At 43.3% G+C, this 15,073-nt stretch overlaps 2 protein-coding genes across 6 annotated transcripts; one reads left to right on the plus strand and one right to left on the minus strand.

Annotated features, from left to right (window-relative positions):
* Nucleotides 1–2,600: 2,600 nt before the first annotated feature.
* LOC103994059 (uncharacterized) lies at nucleotides 2,601–9,202 on the plus strand. Of its 2 annotated transcripts, none has more exons than XM_009414328.3 (9): nucleotides 2,601–2,759; nucleotides 2,964–4,591; nucleotides 4,898–5,124; nucleotides 5,213–5,545; nucleotides 6,617–6,863; nucleotides 7,372–7,500; nucleotides 7,574–7,789; nucleotides 7,908–8,031; nucleotides 8,654–9,202. In XM_009414328.3, the coding sequence occupies exons 2-9, from the start codon at nucleotides 3,032–3,034 to the stop codon at nucleotides 8,890–8,892; spliced, it is 3,075 nt and encodes a 1,024-aa protein (XP_009412603.2). In that variant the 5' UTR covers nucleotides 2,601–2,759; nucleotides 2,964–3,031; the 3' UTR covers nucleotides 8,893–9,202. The 2 variants fall into 2 exon arrangements, with proteins under 2 accessions (XP_009412603.2, XP_009412604.2); XM_009414329.3 differs by having other exon boundaries at nucleotides 2,634–2,759; nucleotides 2,968–4,591.
* A 119-nt stretch (nucleotides 9,203–9,321) lies between these two features.
* LOC103994060 (type I inositol polyphosphate 5-phosphatase 8-like) lies at nucleotides 9,322–13,431 on the minus strand. Of its 4 annotated transcripts, none has more exons than XM_018830540.2 (11): nucleotides 13,279–13,430; nucleotides 12,787–12,840; nucleotides 12,623–12,698; nucleotides 12,400–12,480; nucleotides 12,188–12,281; nucleotides 11,949–12,059; nucleotides 11,110–11,497; nucleotides 10,845–11,050; nucleotides 10,655–10,763; nucleotides 10,426–10,574; nucleotides 9,322–9,946 (listed from the first exon to the last, which is right to left on the minus strand). In XM_018830540.2, the coding sequence occupies exons 2-11, from the start codon at nucleotides 12,814–12,816 to the stop codon at nucleotides 9,673–9,675; spliced, it is 1,518 nt and encodes a 505-aa protein (XP_018686085.2). In that variant the 5' UTR covers nucleotides 12,817–12,840; nucleotides 13,279–13,430; the 3' UTR covers nucleotides 9,322–9,672. The 4 variants fall into 4 exon arrangements, with proteins under 4 accessions (XP_018686085.2, XP_018686084.2, XP_064975619.1 ...); XM_018830539.2 differs by having other exon boundaries at nucleotides 13,284–13,424; XM_065119548.1 differs by lacking the exon at nucleotides 9,322–9,946 and adding an exon at nucleotides 9,965–10,314 and having other exon boundaries at nucleotides 13,279–13,431.
* Nucleotides 13,432–15,073: the final 1,642 nt, after the last annotated feature.

Here is a 15,073-nt window from a genome sequence, read left to right on the forward strand (position 1 = left end):
ATTGCGAGACGAGCCGTTTATCATTACGATAGGTGTAAGTGGAATATGCAACTGAGACATCCTAATACACTAGGAGATTTGAACCTTGTTCCTACGCGAGGATTCATAGATGGTGTCTTGAGTTAAGCTTTCTCCTCCATCACGTTGATCTTTGGGTCGAGGCTGACTGTGGTCGCTTCTCCTTCGAGACTATTGGGTAATATCTTGATTAACTATTTGAAATATCTCATGTAAAGTTATCGGTGGTTTCTTTATTAATAACTAAAAGAGACAACATGGCTTGAGTCTCGTCATAAAAGTTTGTATCATGAATGATGAATGAGTATCTACTACGTCTTAGATCTCATTTGTAAATTGAGTGACGAAGTTTATGAGCGTTTCTTCTTCTCTTTACCTAAGTTCAAGGAGTGTTATCGTTAAAAATTGAGGGTATACATTCTTAAGAAAGTAAAGTTTGAATTCTCTAGATAGTTGGGTGAAAGAGCGGATGGAAAGTATCTTCAGGCAAGCATATCATTCTCGTCTTATACCTCTTAACATGATTGGGAGGGTGCGGCACATTATGATATCCAAAGTACCATACAATGACATCCGAGTGTGGAAAGCTGCAATGTGCTTTATTGGATTGAGATTACCATCGAATATCTCCAATGATGGGAGACAAAAGCTCATTGGAATTGGTTCATCTTAGATTTTTTGGGTGAACAATAATTGACCCGAGGTGGGATTGAGTAGAGTTTCCCTTTTTGATTGCTAGAGCTTTGGTCGTATCTTATCTAAATATTGATTCATTTACCATGGTTGGATCTATAGGGAGTCCTTCATCAAATCCGTTGATTGAGCCTCGGAATTAGGTCGAGCATACTTAAGGTGGTGTGATCTTTTGAATTCCATAATTTGGGGTTGAAATGCCCCATCGGTTGATAGTTGGATAGGTCTAAGCGCTCTTGGAATGTTGGCATCACGTCGAGTTAGGAAACCTGAATGGGTGCCGTTAGTAATGGAGCTAAGTACTACAATTAAGCCGGTGGTATCACCTATTAGGCTAACTGGGGCAAAAGCAAAACAATAGCTTGTATCATTCCCGTTAGCATTTATATTTGCTGAGTGGGGTTTAAGAACACATTAGCAAGGACGAGTAAGTGGCTCAAGGTGATCCCTAGGGGTGAGAAATTTGGATCGTTGAATAAGTGTTAGTATTGTGTTAGTATCTGTTCCGAGGTGGACGTACCGATGTGTAGAAAGGGTGACTACTGCCCCCTTTAGTAATAATATTATAGGTCATAGGCAAAGCCTATTCGTTTGAGCATTCATCGAGAAGGTTAAGGGCAGGCATTCCTACGACATTGAGCCCTCATTCTAATGTCAAAAGTATTATGAGAAGATGTCATTGACGTCCTGGTCGACTCGATATGATCTAGACTCATATGCGTAGGGTTGTTCAAGATACCTTCAAGATAAAAATATCGAGCTCCTAGGTGCTACTTATATGAAGATTGAAATCGGAAGAGATTTCTTGACCCGATTTCTTCGATACCTAAGTTGGTAACTCGAGATAAATGTGTATGATCATAAATGTTAAAAGTGATCTCCTTATGATTACGCTAAAAATAAACTTTTATACCTAATCGGATAGAATATAAAATATTTTATGAAAAGATAGTCCTCAATCATCTCTAACCATCTCCGTTTGACCTTTTATGCGTGTGGATGATAGAAAAATAATAATTTATAACAGTCTATCTCTTGTCCTCTTCGTATACAAAGATAATAAATTGATTGACGATATTAATTTATATTTTTTTTCTTATGAATCGAACCTTCATGAGCGAGCTATCGATGATCTACACGTGGCTTTTTGAACGGCGGCCGGGCAAGCTACGCCTACGTCCAAGTCCGTCTTGGACAACTTACGCAGCGGGCTGCATCGCGGTCCCATCATGGCCGCCCACCTGATGCGTAAAAGTTTGCGCGTGGATGATGCACGGGGTCGTAGAACTTCCCATGGTAAGTAAGATGTGCATGAGGAACAAATTATTGTGCACTAATGTTTCATCTGCCGTTGGCTTTCTAATTGGTTTGAACATCGAAAATGGAGTTAATGTGAATATATTTCGATAAATAAGCAATACATTTAAGAAGCACAACTATCCGGCAATATAATATGATTGAATGTATAAAATACAAAATAAGCTATGCTGAGTCCTTAATACTATCTACTCTCGAAAGTGATACCGATGATATACAAAATCCCATAATCCTTTGTCAAAACAACTCTGTACAAATCTGAATCATGGTAGCGTACATTAAAATCACCACCGTTGGTCTGGTGGGGCTCCTATTTATCTACGGTCTAAAACGAATGAATGGTGCCGAAACCTCGATCCTGTGGCGCCCGAGACAGGGAAGGCTCAACAACTCCGGTCCTGTACACTTGTATAGAGGACCGGCGCTTGGTAGATGGCGTCACCGTTTCACGCGTACAAGTCGCTTAATAAGGTGCGTATTCCACCTTCTGATACTGACACCCCCCTTTATTCCCTCGGACGCCCAATTTGTTCACTCAAATGCCACATTATGAGATGATGGGGAGAGAGTACATGTATCGAAAAAGGGGTGTAGTTTAGAGACCCAGCGGAATAAGAGAAGCTCCCGTGCTCGGTGAGCAGCGTACGACGCAAAGTTGGTGCCGGGCCTTCCGCCCTCCGAAGACGAACCTTCGCCCCGGGGTCTCGCCTTCCCCTACCCCTTTTCGTCAGGTACCGTCTCATCCTTTCTCATCCAATTCTCGATCGTTCATTCTTTTTTCTCGCTTTGATTCGTCAGAATATTATTTTTTTCAAGATCTCTTGCAGGTTGGTAGCGTTTCTTCTTTTTCTATATGTTTATTCCGTGAATTCTCATTGTATTTTCAGGTTGAGGTGTGTATGTTTTAGTCTTGATCTCTTTGTTCTCTGAGACAGGCAGGTGTTCTGCAAGAAAGCTGAAGTTTTTACTCACGGTGGACTCCTCTTAGTCGAGATCCATCGCCATGGCGTGGCTTAGGGCCGTGTCAGGTGTGGCCACATCGGCAATTAGGAGAAACCTGGCTCAAGCGCCGCATCACACCGCCAGAGTGCGTGCCCTGCCCCCTCCGCCGGCCCGGACCTTCCACTCCACTGCCCTCAGACGCAAGGCCGAGTCAGCCGCGCCGATCCCCCGCCCCGTGCCCCTCTCCCGTCTGTCCGACAGCTTCCTCGACGGCACCAGCAGTGTCTACTTGGAGGAGCTGCAGAGGGCCTGGGAAGCCGACCCCAACAGCGTCGATGAATCCTGGGACAACTTCTTTAGGAACTTTGTTGGACAGGCTGCCACCTCGCCAGGAATCTCCGGCCAGACCATCCAGGAGAGCATGAGATTGCTGCTGCTTGTCAGGGCCTACCAGGTCAACGGCCACATGAAGGCCAAGTTGGATCCTTTGGGTCTAGAGGAGCGGGAGATTCCGGAGGATTTGGATTTGGGCCTCTATGGATTCACGGACGCAGACTTGGATAGGGAATTCTTCCTTGGTGTGTGGAGGATGGCCGGCTTCTTGTCGGAGAACCGCCCTGTGCAGACCCTCCGCGAGATATTGAACAGACTGGAGCAGGCATATTGTGGGAATGTGGGGTATGAGTACATGCACATCCCTGATAGGGATAAGTGCAATTGGATAAGGGACAAGATTGAGACGGTGAAACCAAGGGAATACAGTCGGGATCGTCGTGAAGTCATTCTTGACAGGCTCATTTGGAGCACTGAGTTTGAGAATTTCTTAGCTACCAAGTGGACAGCTGCAAAGAGGTTTGGCCTCGAAGGTGGAGAAACCCTGATTCCAGGAATGAAGGAGATGTTCGATAGAGCGGCTGACCTAGGGGTGGAGAGCATTGTTATTGGAATGCCTCATAGAGGAAGGTTGAATGTCTTAGGTAATGTTGTCAGGAAACCGTTGCGTCAGATTTTTAGTGAATTTAGTGGTGGCACAAAGCCTGTGGATGGAGAAGTTGGGTTGTATACAGGAACTGGTGATGTGAAATACCATTTGGGTACTTCATATGATAGGCCGACCAGGGGTGGGAAAAGGATTCACTTGTCTTTAGTTGCCAATCCAAGTCATTTGGAGGCTGTTGATCCTGTTGTGATTGGGAAGACAAGAGCAAAACAATACCACTCCAATGATACCAAGAGGATGAAAAATATGGGTGTATTGATCCATGGAGATGGAAGCTTTGCGGGGCAGGGTGTGGTTTATGAGACTCTACATCTCAGTGCTCTTCCCAACTACACTACTGGTGGAACAATTCACATAGTGATTAACAACCAGGTTGCTTTCACCACTGATCCTAGGTCAGGAAGGTCTTCTCAATACTGTACAGACGTTGCTAAAGCATTGAATGCACCAATCTTTCATGTCAATGGAGATGATATGGAAGCAGTTGTACATGTTTGTGAGCTTGCAGCAGAGTGGCGAATGACATTCCATTCTGATGTGGTGGTTGATGTTGTTTGTTACAGACGATTTGGCCACAATGAGATAGATGAACCCTCTTTCACACAACCAAAGATGTATCAGGTGAATAATTCTTCAGTGTAACAGTTTCTGGCACACTGGCTTGCATTTGTTAATATTCTCTGACACATTGTTTATTTTCCATTAACGCAACTTTGCAGTTTCCTTTATCTTGCACTCATTATTTGCATGGCTAAACTTTTTTTTGTTTGCATGGTAATGAATCATAAATAGCTAAGCTGTGAAGTCATAAGAACAGTGACTCCGAGTTCTATTTGTTTGCATGCACATGCTATTTCTACTCTTTTTAGGTTTTTTAAAAATATTTTTCGACCAAATTAGCAAATAATTATTTCTTCTACCGTGCAGGTCATTCGGAATCATCCAAGTGCACTTGAAATTTACCAAAACGAGCTTTTAGAGACAGGAGAGATCTCTAAAGAAGAGATTGATAGGATCCGCAGCAAAGTCACTTCCATTCTGAACGAGGAGTTCATTAATAGCAAAGACTATGTTCCAAAAAGGAGGGACTGGCTTTCAGCATTTTGGACAGGATTTAAATCTCCAGAACAGATATCACGTATTCGAAACACTGGGTACAGTTGCTTGTTTGTTGATTTTAAATTTCCTGTAATCTGTTGGCTTCTTGTCATGCATAATGTAAACTTCTGAATCATTCTGCAGAGTTAGACCTGAGATTTTAAAGCGCGTTGGACAAGCCATTACATCTCTTCCTGAAAATTTCAAGCCTCATAGAGCAGTCAAAAAGATCTTCGAGCAACGTGGTCAGATGATTGAAACTGGGGAAGGCATTGACTGGGCAATGGGAGAGGCGCTAGCTTTTGCTACTCTTATCATAGAAGGAAACCATGTTAGGTTGAGTGGCCAAGATGTCGAAAGAGGTACATTTAGTCATCGCCATTCAGTTATTCATGACCAACAAACGGGAGAGAAGTACTGCCCTCTGGATCATGTTCTGATGAACCAGGATGAGGAGATGTTCACTGTCAGCAACAGGTCTGTACTACGAGTTTTCTGCTTTTTTATTATGTAGGTTCATATACTAATGGACACAGATAACTTAACTTATAAATCTCACCTAATTATATGATTTATGTTCTTGGAAGTCAAATAATTCGTGATCAATAAATGCCATATAATTGAGTTGTTATGATTTGGTTCTGTATAATGCTCTTGCTTGTCTGGACTTCTTAACATAAATGTTGTATCAGTGGAGTTTTAGTACACATATCTATATCAATACCATGTAAACATTATCATTTTCATCTGTGCTATTTCTATCCAGTTTGTTTGCTTTTTAACGGTGGATTGATCACACAATTAATTGGATACTGTATAGATTGACCAATTCTTTTGCTAAATGGTTCAGATGTATAAATTTTTCACAAATGCTGGTAAAGCCTTTAGTGACCATCTGATGGTTGGATCCGGTATGACTTTGTTCTTCGTGCCAATTAAAATTAAATCTCCGTGGATGCTATTGATTATATTCATTCTTTATTGTGGGATGCCATTGATTTTCCTAATCATTGAATACCTTTTCTTTTCCTTACCATTTACTTGCATGCTTTTCTACACCTAGAAAGTGTCACCGTTGGTTTCCAAAGAATTGGATTATCTTGGAAATGTATATTTTTTTCAAGCAATAGTTTCACTGAGGTGTGTTAATTGCAAGTTCCTGGAAATGGAGGTGACTTGCGAAATCACAAAAGGATGAATACCTATTACTGCTTCTGTTGGTACTCGAAGCATTGTAGGTTCTCATGGGCCTTTCATTTGTCCTATTTATCAAAAACACATGATAACAGTGGAATTTTTTCCTATTTTGGCATCTAATTTTCTTTGAAGATAGTGTCTTGAAAAACTTTACATATGTATTTCATCTTTGTATGCTTGCATGCTTTTGTTGGGATAACTTAAGGTTGTTGTCTTAAAAGTAGGACCAATTCGTAGTTGTCCAAGAACTGGCATGGTATGCACTTGAGTTACTGTATACATGAATTAGCCTCCACCATTTGTGTTATGTTGTAATGAGTATGATCTTTTTACACTCCATTCAAATTGCAGTTCGCTTTCAGAGTTTGCTGTCCTTGGATTTGAATCAGGATACTCAATGGAAAATCCTAATTCATTGGTACTTTGGGAAGCTCAGTTTGGTGACTTCTCGAATGGTGCTCAGGTAATGTTTGATCAGTTTTTGAGCAGTGGAGAATCCAAGTGGCTTCGCCAAACTGGGCTTGTTCTTCTACTTCCCCATGGTTATGATGGTCAAGGCCCAGAACATTCAAGTGCACGACTGGAGCGTTTCCTCCAGGTAATTTATTATAACTATCATGTGTTGTTTATCACATTTAAGTCATCTGTCATTTTTATCGTTAAGCAGATCGGCTTCTATATTTGCATTTGATTTCCATGCTTGTATCTACTTCTAGATCAGGTAGCGCTGGCTTTGTTATGTGTAGATGTTTATTTTTCTTTCCCCCTTTCCCAAGGTCATTGTTCATCCACTAGTTCATTGCTTTTCTCACTGATATTGTAAGTAAAGTTCAGGTACATCATAAGAGATACTGTTGTGTATTTGGTTGCAATTGCATGTCTATCTTGACTTGTAGAGCTCTACATTTTCTTTGGCCATTATTTTCTATGGCTTGAGAAGGTGATTAATGGTTTCAATGATGTAGTTTCATTGCATCAATTTCATTTGAGCTATATAAGAATATTATTACCAATTAATGTTATAATTTCTTACACTTTTTTAAGCTACTTGAAGTATTATAGTTATAGTGTTTATCTGAAAATTGATGTTTTACTGTGTTAAACAGATGAGCGACGATAACCCGTATGTAATTCCTGAGATGGAACCAACTCTACGGAAACAAATCCAGGAATGTAATTGGCAAATTGTCAATGTGACAACTCCTGCTAATTATTTCCATGTTCTGCGACGTCAGGTAGTGTTCTGAAATATACTTTATATTTTTGTCGTGGAATTAAGCTGAAGTCATTGTTTAATTTGCCATCTAGATCCATAGGGAGTTCCGGAAACCTCTGATTGTAATGTCTCCCAAGAACCTGCTTCGTCATAAGGACTGCAAATCAAATCTATCCGAGTTTGATGATCTGGAGGGCCATCCAGGATTTGATATGCAAGGAACACGCTTCAAGCGCCTTGTAAAGGACCAGAATAATCACAAAGAAGTTGAGGAGGGTATTAATCGTCTCATCTTGTGCTCTGGAAAGGCAAGTTATATGATTTCACATCTTTCTTCTCTAGAACATTTGAGCTTGCTTGTTTTTTTTTTTTCACCATTTTAAATGATCCAACTAGTTCATTTCTGTTGAAATATGGTCTTTGCAGGTCTACTATGAACTTCACGAAGAACGTAAGAAGTTGGACCGTAAGGATGTTGCAATTTGTAGAGTCGAACAGCTCTGCCCATTCCCTTATGACCTAATTCAAAGAGAGCTTAAGCGATATCCAAGTATGGGCTCCTCTGTTTGATCACCACAGATGCATTTTCTTTATGCTAACTGCTTTTAGTTCCCATCTTCAGTGGAACTTCCTTTCAAGTGTTTTGTTAAATTTGTTTATTGTCATATACATAACTGTCAGCTGGGCCAGGAATGTTACTGGATTTTGACTCATTTTATAGCATATCGCATTGGGCTTCCCTGCCATTGCTGGGGATTCATCCTATTCAATTGTATCAGGATGAATTTGGGCTGCTGGCAATCAGATTAGCTAGGGATGAATCTTGGCTGAATCTTGTGTTCTTAGCTGCCCTTTCATGCTTGTTGCAAGTCATGTTGTTCAGCATCAGTTTCAGCTCTGACTTGACAAGTTTACCCACAAAGTTCAGTAAAAGTTCAACTAAAAAGCTTTGCAGCAGCATGAATAACAAAATTTTAGGATTAAAGGCCAAACTTCTTGTCATCCCATGGTGTCTTTTAAATTACAACTTGTCCCTTATGGGTATGTAGAGCTGCTGCATCTATTCATGTTGCTTTCTGCTTCCTACCCTGCACATGTTGTGTGTTTACTTACAACTTTGCTGGTACACTATTTTGTGACTAACTTCAATCTCGTCATATGTGTTTCCACAGATGCAGAGATCGTCTGGTGTCAGGAAGAGCCGATGAACATGGGTGCATACGGTTACATCACTCCTCGCCTATATACCACGATGAGGATGCTAGGTCGGGGGACTTTTGAAGATATCAAATATGTTGGAAGGGCACCTTCTGCTGCAACAGCTACCGGTTTCTACTCGGTTCACGTCCAGGAGCAGACTGAGCTTGTACAGAAAGCAATGCAGCCTGATCCGATCAGTCATCCTCATTAAAACTCTTCTGTTTCCGATTCTAAAGGAATAAGATGGAATGAGTTGTTTCCTGAACTCTGTGACATGTTTCAGGCAAGGTGTTTAAGCTCATGAACCTGTTCATCATTAATTGTTTTGGTGCCTCTGTTGTCAATTGCAAATGGCAGCAAGCGGTGATTTTTCACTTGTAGTATTTCCAGTGTATAACATGGTGGTGACAGTCCACCACCACATTCATACCGTGAAGACCATGTGAGCTTCACATGTTCGATCAATTGACGTATGTACAGTATTTTCTTTTCGTCGACAACATCGAACTGAGTCGGCGTTCCTCTTTGTTCCCTACTTTTCTTGCACGCTATTGCACAGCGCCCAAAACTGGTAGGAGAAGGAGAGCAGAGGATGATGATGACAGAAAGAGGGAGCTCAAAAGCTGCCATCCGTTTGGTTTGCCGCGGTATGCAAATTCCTGTTGGCTTCTAAATCATCGCACTTTTTATTCTCTATCTTAATGTCAAAAGCATGGCACCGTTTCTCCTAGATGCGGCGGCCACAATTATTAGATTCCGTCAGTTGACAAGGTTGCCTTCTCTCCGGTCTCGAGCACGTGGTTAGACGTGCGAAGGCCGCCTTTGGCCTCTCCTCTCTGCACGCGCCTACCAGGTGTTCGGTGAATTGAATCAATGAGACCTTTTGTGAACACAGTTGGCCTCTTCTTCTCCCTCGTGTTTCTGCCTATTCTTTGGATGGCAAATTAGGATCTGAGCTCCGGGATTAAACAATGGGTTCCCTCAAAAGGTTTCAGAATCTGCTGGCTTCCAAGCAGCTGTGTGTTCTTCCTACGAGGAACATCTCCTCGGCCTGCACCTTCCCCCATGATGATGAGCACGGCGAGCTGCTGCCTCTTGAATCTGCTCCCGCTGTTCTGTGCTGGTCGGCTGCCACACCGTGGTGTCCGTCGTCCAACTGTACAGCGAAGAGGGAGCTTACCGGCCGGTGGTCGGAGAACCGCGACTCTCCTCTCACGTACCACATTTGCTTCATCCCCTTCCCTCGCCATAGTATACGGTCGCACCTGTTGCAGCACATCCCATGCACAGCATCAGATATATGCATACATATGATAATAAAACGTAGCATAGAATAAGATTTGAACATGCAAATCTTAGTCGTTGATCAACCAATGTCAGCGATCAAAACATAGACCATGGTTAACTCCATGGTGTCGGCAGATCTGCTATAACACAAGGGAAGAAGGGGCAAAAATGTCAAAGAGCCTAAGCAAGGCGTAGGTCGCACGAACGTGGGTGCTTGGACTAGAATAAAGGAGGTCGGCCAATGTGCGGCAGTAGTAGCCATAGATTAAAGCTATGACAGACTTTGATTCTTAATCCCAACATGCCATGCAAATTGGGCAGGTCAAAGTCAAACAACCTCAGCCGCCTGTCCAATTGGAGAGTCAGTCAGTCACATGACACAACTCTGACATCTATCTATCGATATAGTAGGAAGCTTAAAACAAGATGAAAGGAGAGAATTAGAGGAGGCATTTACCAAGCTGGGGTGCGTCTTTTGTCTCTTGAATTTGCCCAATTCATATCATAAATGTCGGAATTAGAAATGTATTTGTAAGTCGGAGGGAAACATATCCTCCCTTCCTCCCACCCAGCAAACACTCCCCCTGCTTTGTGTTGTATACGAAGCTGCAGCCATTCATACAAATAACCTAATCGATCAGTGATGGTAGCCTTAAACTGGATCGTGCTGCGTGTCTTCGACTCACCTGGTCCTTCTCTAATAAGCCTTGCCAGTCTTGCTTCTTTAACAGTTCGTTTGTGTCGTTGCCGGTGGAAGCTAGTCGATAATTAAGATCTCCAAGCCATATGATCTTACTGCAAAGATAAAAACCATCGATGAAGGATTAGATACTATCATATACGCATAGACCAAAGCTTCCTTTTATTAAGGCTTACTCATGCTCCAGTATTGTCCGTGGACAACGAGGTGATGCTGCTCCTGGAATCCTCCTGCGTGCTTGTGGGAACCTCGTCCTCTTCATGATCTCCAGCACATCGGAGTTCCTTCGGCCCTCATCTTCATCTCTCTCCCCGGAAGCCAGATGCGTGCAAACGAAGCAGAACGTGGTCCGGTGAAGTGTCATGCTGACGGAGGTCGATCCCTGCGGCCGATCACATCATCCATGTTTCCAAGAACAGTAACTGAGCTGATCCTACGAACCTTGTTTCCCATGCAGCCCATGATGCCCCTGCCGACGCAGGAGACCTCGAGGCTGGTGATGCACTGCACCAGCCTGGTTCGCACCCAAACACAGAGGAAGATCCCCACCATCTGCTTGCTTGCCACGAGGTGGTACTCCTCGCAGCGCCGCATGAGCGACTCCTCACCGCCGTCTTCGGCCTCCTCCAGCCCAAGCTCAACGGACGAGAGGTCTGGGAAGCTGACCCTCCGCTTCTCCGCGGCGTTGGTGCAACGATTGGGAACGCCAGGGGCGGCCCTGTGGTGGGAGTCCAGCGTCTGACCAATGAGGGAGAGCCACCTACCCGCGGGGCCCTTGTCCTCGGGGCCCAGCACATTCCCGGCGTTCAAGGGGACGATCTCCTGAAACCTGCGGCACAGGGCCAGACACATTTTAGACCGAGTAATTTGCTGCAGAGCAGTCGAATGGTGAGGATGTCTCCTGCTGATGGGTCAGACACTTGCACAGGAATGGTAGTGTACACTAAGTCAACAACTCTCGCGGCCATCCGCCTTTACTGCGAGTGCCAGACTTCGTTGATTCCCTACACCTTCTTGTCCTCTCACTGCTTCCAGGGAAGGAGTGGAAAGGACTCTTCTTGCTCCTTCACATCATCCTTCTCGGTGCGTGTGACTTGGCTCCATTCATGTCATCATGTTCTTCACAACGAGTCACAGCAAACTCCAATTCCAGAACAGCCGAAAGAAGTAGATTAAGTTGCTAAATGTTTATCTTTTAGGGAAAGGAGCAGAGGGAGAGAGGGAATCATCATGATAATTGGCAGAAAGTGATCTTTTATGTGATAGGTTCGATGCAGTACCCGAGGACATAGATGTCTGCAGGGGAAGACGGCGTGTTCATGAGCCAATCTCTTAGGTTGAGCCCACCGTGGGGTGGTCGCCCTCCCACGTTCCATGTCCCCACGAACACCCTTCTCCCACCATCATCAGCAGCATATGCGCAACAATTATAGAGGACGATTAGTGCACTGCTGAGTAAGAAAAATGAGGTGGTATCAACTCCAAAATATTCTCCATGGGATGGATTAATGCTCGCTACCGGAGGTTCTCGGTGGGCAGAGAAGAGCCGGCTAGTGACTTGTCTTGCGAAGGGGGAGGTTCGAGATTGCCGGAGCGCTCCACCACCCACCCACCTATTTACTCACAGAAACAGAGGAAAAGATCGAAGCTTTTCATGTTGTGTCATCGTCGTCAACTAAATGCGCTTAGTACGTTTAAGAGAGGGGAACGAAGGAGGCGGTAGCAAAGTACCTGACAAGTCCCTTATTCCGAGCACGCTGCTGTCCTTGTCCGAACAGCTCTTCCTCCTTTGTTGCTCTCCAAGTTTATCTGCTTTTTATCCAAAAAGAAAAAAACGGGACGGGGACGGGGGCGGGGGAGAGAAAGAAGCAAGCTTTCAATCATAAAGCGAGGAAGAAAGACAAAAGCGAAGAGATCGAGGGACAGGAAGTGGCAGTGGGAGGACTGGGCTTACTGTTGCGGTCAGAGGAGGACTCTGCGTTCTTCGAGTGGAACCATTTCCAGACAACGGTCTTTGTCCAAGAAGAAGACTGCGAACAATCTCCGTAATAAGTTTTTGATAGCAGATAAGGAAAACTACACTGCGAAAGGAGTTCAATTCTGGGAGAAAAATCCCACCTTGGGCATCCGAGTGTGCTCTGCTCTCATCGCTCCGACGAGAAAGATGCAGACCTGGAAGGAGAGAAGCAAGAAAGTTGGGATCTTTTACCTAGCATGACGCGCGTCGAACAGGGAACAGAGAAGAGAAAAGGTTGTCGAAGCCATTGTCGAAGCAAACACATCGGTAAGGAAACCGGAGAAAGAGGACAAAGGTTTTGACCTTGCAACTACTGTCACTTTACGATAACATCAATAAGTGGCCCATAGTGTCTAAATGACACCGAAGAAGAAGACGAAGAACAAATCATGATTCCCTGATAACTGAACGGCTTAATTCCATGGCAAACTACAGACTACAGTATTCTTAGACCGATGCATTCAGCACAACATTGCCCGATTAGATCGCTCCCCGATTCATCTTCTCAACTCACATTTCTCAGAAGAAAGAAGCAGATGCTAAACACAAAACAGGGGTTATAGATCACAAACAGAGATCCAAAAGCAGCATACCTTACCGAATGAAACAAAAGGCAGAAGGAAGAGATGGCAATGGCACAGCTGATCGCCTTCAAGCGCGGAAGAGAGAGAGAGAGAGAGAGAGAGAGAGAGAGAGAGCTCTCGGGAATAAGAGGCGAAGGTCGACCCTCTCCGCTTTGTAGGCGAAGGTGGGTCAGATCGCACGGCTCCCTTTTTCTTTGTAGAGCTTGTTTTATTATATTCACGATCTACACCCTAATTGACCTTAATACCCTCTACAAAATGGGGAAATATCTGCCATCGAATTTAGCTGTATTAATTAATTATCTGATTTTATTTATCCTTAGATTAAATATTTAAATTATTATTATATATTTTCTTATACCGAAAATATTTCATATTGAGAGTTTGAAATTTCATCATATGATTTACTCCCTGTAGAGAAAAATTGACGGCTTGGATTGAAATCATGATTAAAGAGAAAAATATATTGGGACGTGAATTGAATTAGAAGAACCACAAGGAAAAGAAAGCTAAAGTTGACGAGGGAATAGATTCATCAACACTTGTGTGACTTGCGCCAATCCACATCAACCTAACTCGAATAAATGAGTGGGCATTTCCTATAGATCCTTCCACTTCCTCAGGCCAAAACGAGGAGCTTGAAGGCATGGCCTCTTGCTGTCATTGACATCGTGTAAAGAATCACGTCTCCTTCATGATCCCCAAACATGTCGTGAACAAAGAAATCCAATTATTTTGGTGATTTAGAGCCTCTGTCTATGATCATGTGATGCAATCAATGATAAAGGAGGGGAGCCTTTGATCAATATGTCATCATCCTGTGCTACCCTTTGTTGCGTAGAATAAATACATCAATTATGTAGCTTAGGTGGACAAAACCGGGATGCATGATCTTGACACTCTCATGTACACCCTCGGTTGCTCCTAAAATATAATCAATGATGAGACTTGGGATTTTAGTGGGGTATTTGTATTTTCATTTTTGGCATGATTTGATGTTGTATTCATCACCAGTATATTCACACACGAATCTTCAAGTCACGAGATGGGGAACATACATCTAAGATACATCACACCAGTATATTCACACACGAACCTTCTTCTTCTTCTTCTTATTTTGGTGGTCGACGTGAGGCACATAAGCGAAAATACGCATCGGGATTCTGAGTGAAGTACCGGAAGTCCTCCTCATTCATGTCTTGAAGAATCTGAAACGAATTCAGCAGGAGGTCGTCGTCTTCGCTCGTCTTCTCGCCACCTTCATCTTTCGTAGTTGCTGCCTTCACAGTATGTGCGCCATGAAAGCCAAAATACTCCCAGGGATCTTGAATGAAGTACGAGAATTCCTCAACATCCTTCATCTCTTTAAGAGTCTGATAGCAATGATGGATCTTGTCCTCGGCAACCTTTTTGGCTTTAAGAATCCCAAACAAATGTTGGAGTTTCTCCTCCACCATGACCGCTGTCTTCTCTTGCTCTTTACCGCTCATGTTGCTTGCACCCGAGTTTGTACGTCTTACAACAATTCTACTGCACTTGTATTTATAACCTTCGTGACTTCACGGTAATTGAACTCCATAATTTATTTGAATCGATCAGGTCAATAAAGAAGAAAACTATTTTATATATGAAGCTACAGTATGATGGCATAAGGAAAGGAATAAGAGTGGAAAGAGAAGGAAGTGAAGTCTATCCATGATTCGAAAAGCAAAACTTGTGGCTTTATCTGTTGGCATCATTAACATGTGTGTCTCTTCTTTTTCCTTTTTTGCATGATACAAGGTTTTATTCATCGAAGGTCAAT

The sequence above is a fragment of the Musa acuminata genome, chromosome BXJ2-8 (genome assembly GCF_036884655.1).
Source record: "Musa acuminata AAA Group cultivar baxijiao chromosome BXJ2-8, Cavendish_Baxijiao_AAA, whole genome shotgun sequence".
Taxonomy (NCBI): Eukaryota; Viridiplantae; Streptophyta; class Magnoliopsida; order Zingiberales; family Musaceae; genus Musa; species Musa acuminata.

What these genes read in the sequence shown, in the direction of transcription:
- LOC103994059 (XM_009414328.3), top strand. Translation starts at nt 3,032, where the DNA reads ATGGCGTGGCTTAGGGCCGTGTCAGGTGTGGCCACATCGGCAATTAGG. An exon ending in TCACGTATTCGAAACACTGG is followed by an intron (nt 5,125 to 5,212) that starts GTACAGTTGCTT and finishes ATCATTCTGCAG; the next exon opens with AGTTAGACCTGAGATTTTAA. An exon ending in TCCATGTTCTGCGACGTCAG is followed by an intron (nt 7,501 to 7,573) that starts GTAGTGTTCTGA and finishes TTTGCCATCTAG; the next exon opens with ATCCATAGGGAGTTCCGGAA.
- LOC103994060 (XM_018830540.2), bottom strand. Translation starts at nt 12,816, where the DNA reads ATGAGAGCAGAGCACACTCGGATGCCCAAG. An exon ending in GTCCTCCTCTGACCGCAACA is followed by an intron (nt 12,481 to 12,622) that starts GTAAGCCCAGTC and finishes TTGGATAAAAAG; the next exon opens with CAGATAAACTTGGAGAGCAA. An exon ending in AAAAGACGCACCCCAGCTTG is followed by an intron (nt 9,947 to 10,425) that starts GTAAATGCCTCC and finishes GTGCTGCAACAG; the next exon opens with GTGCGACCGTATACTATGGC.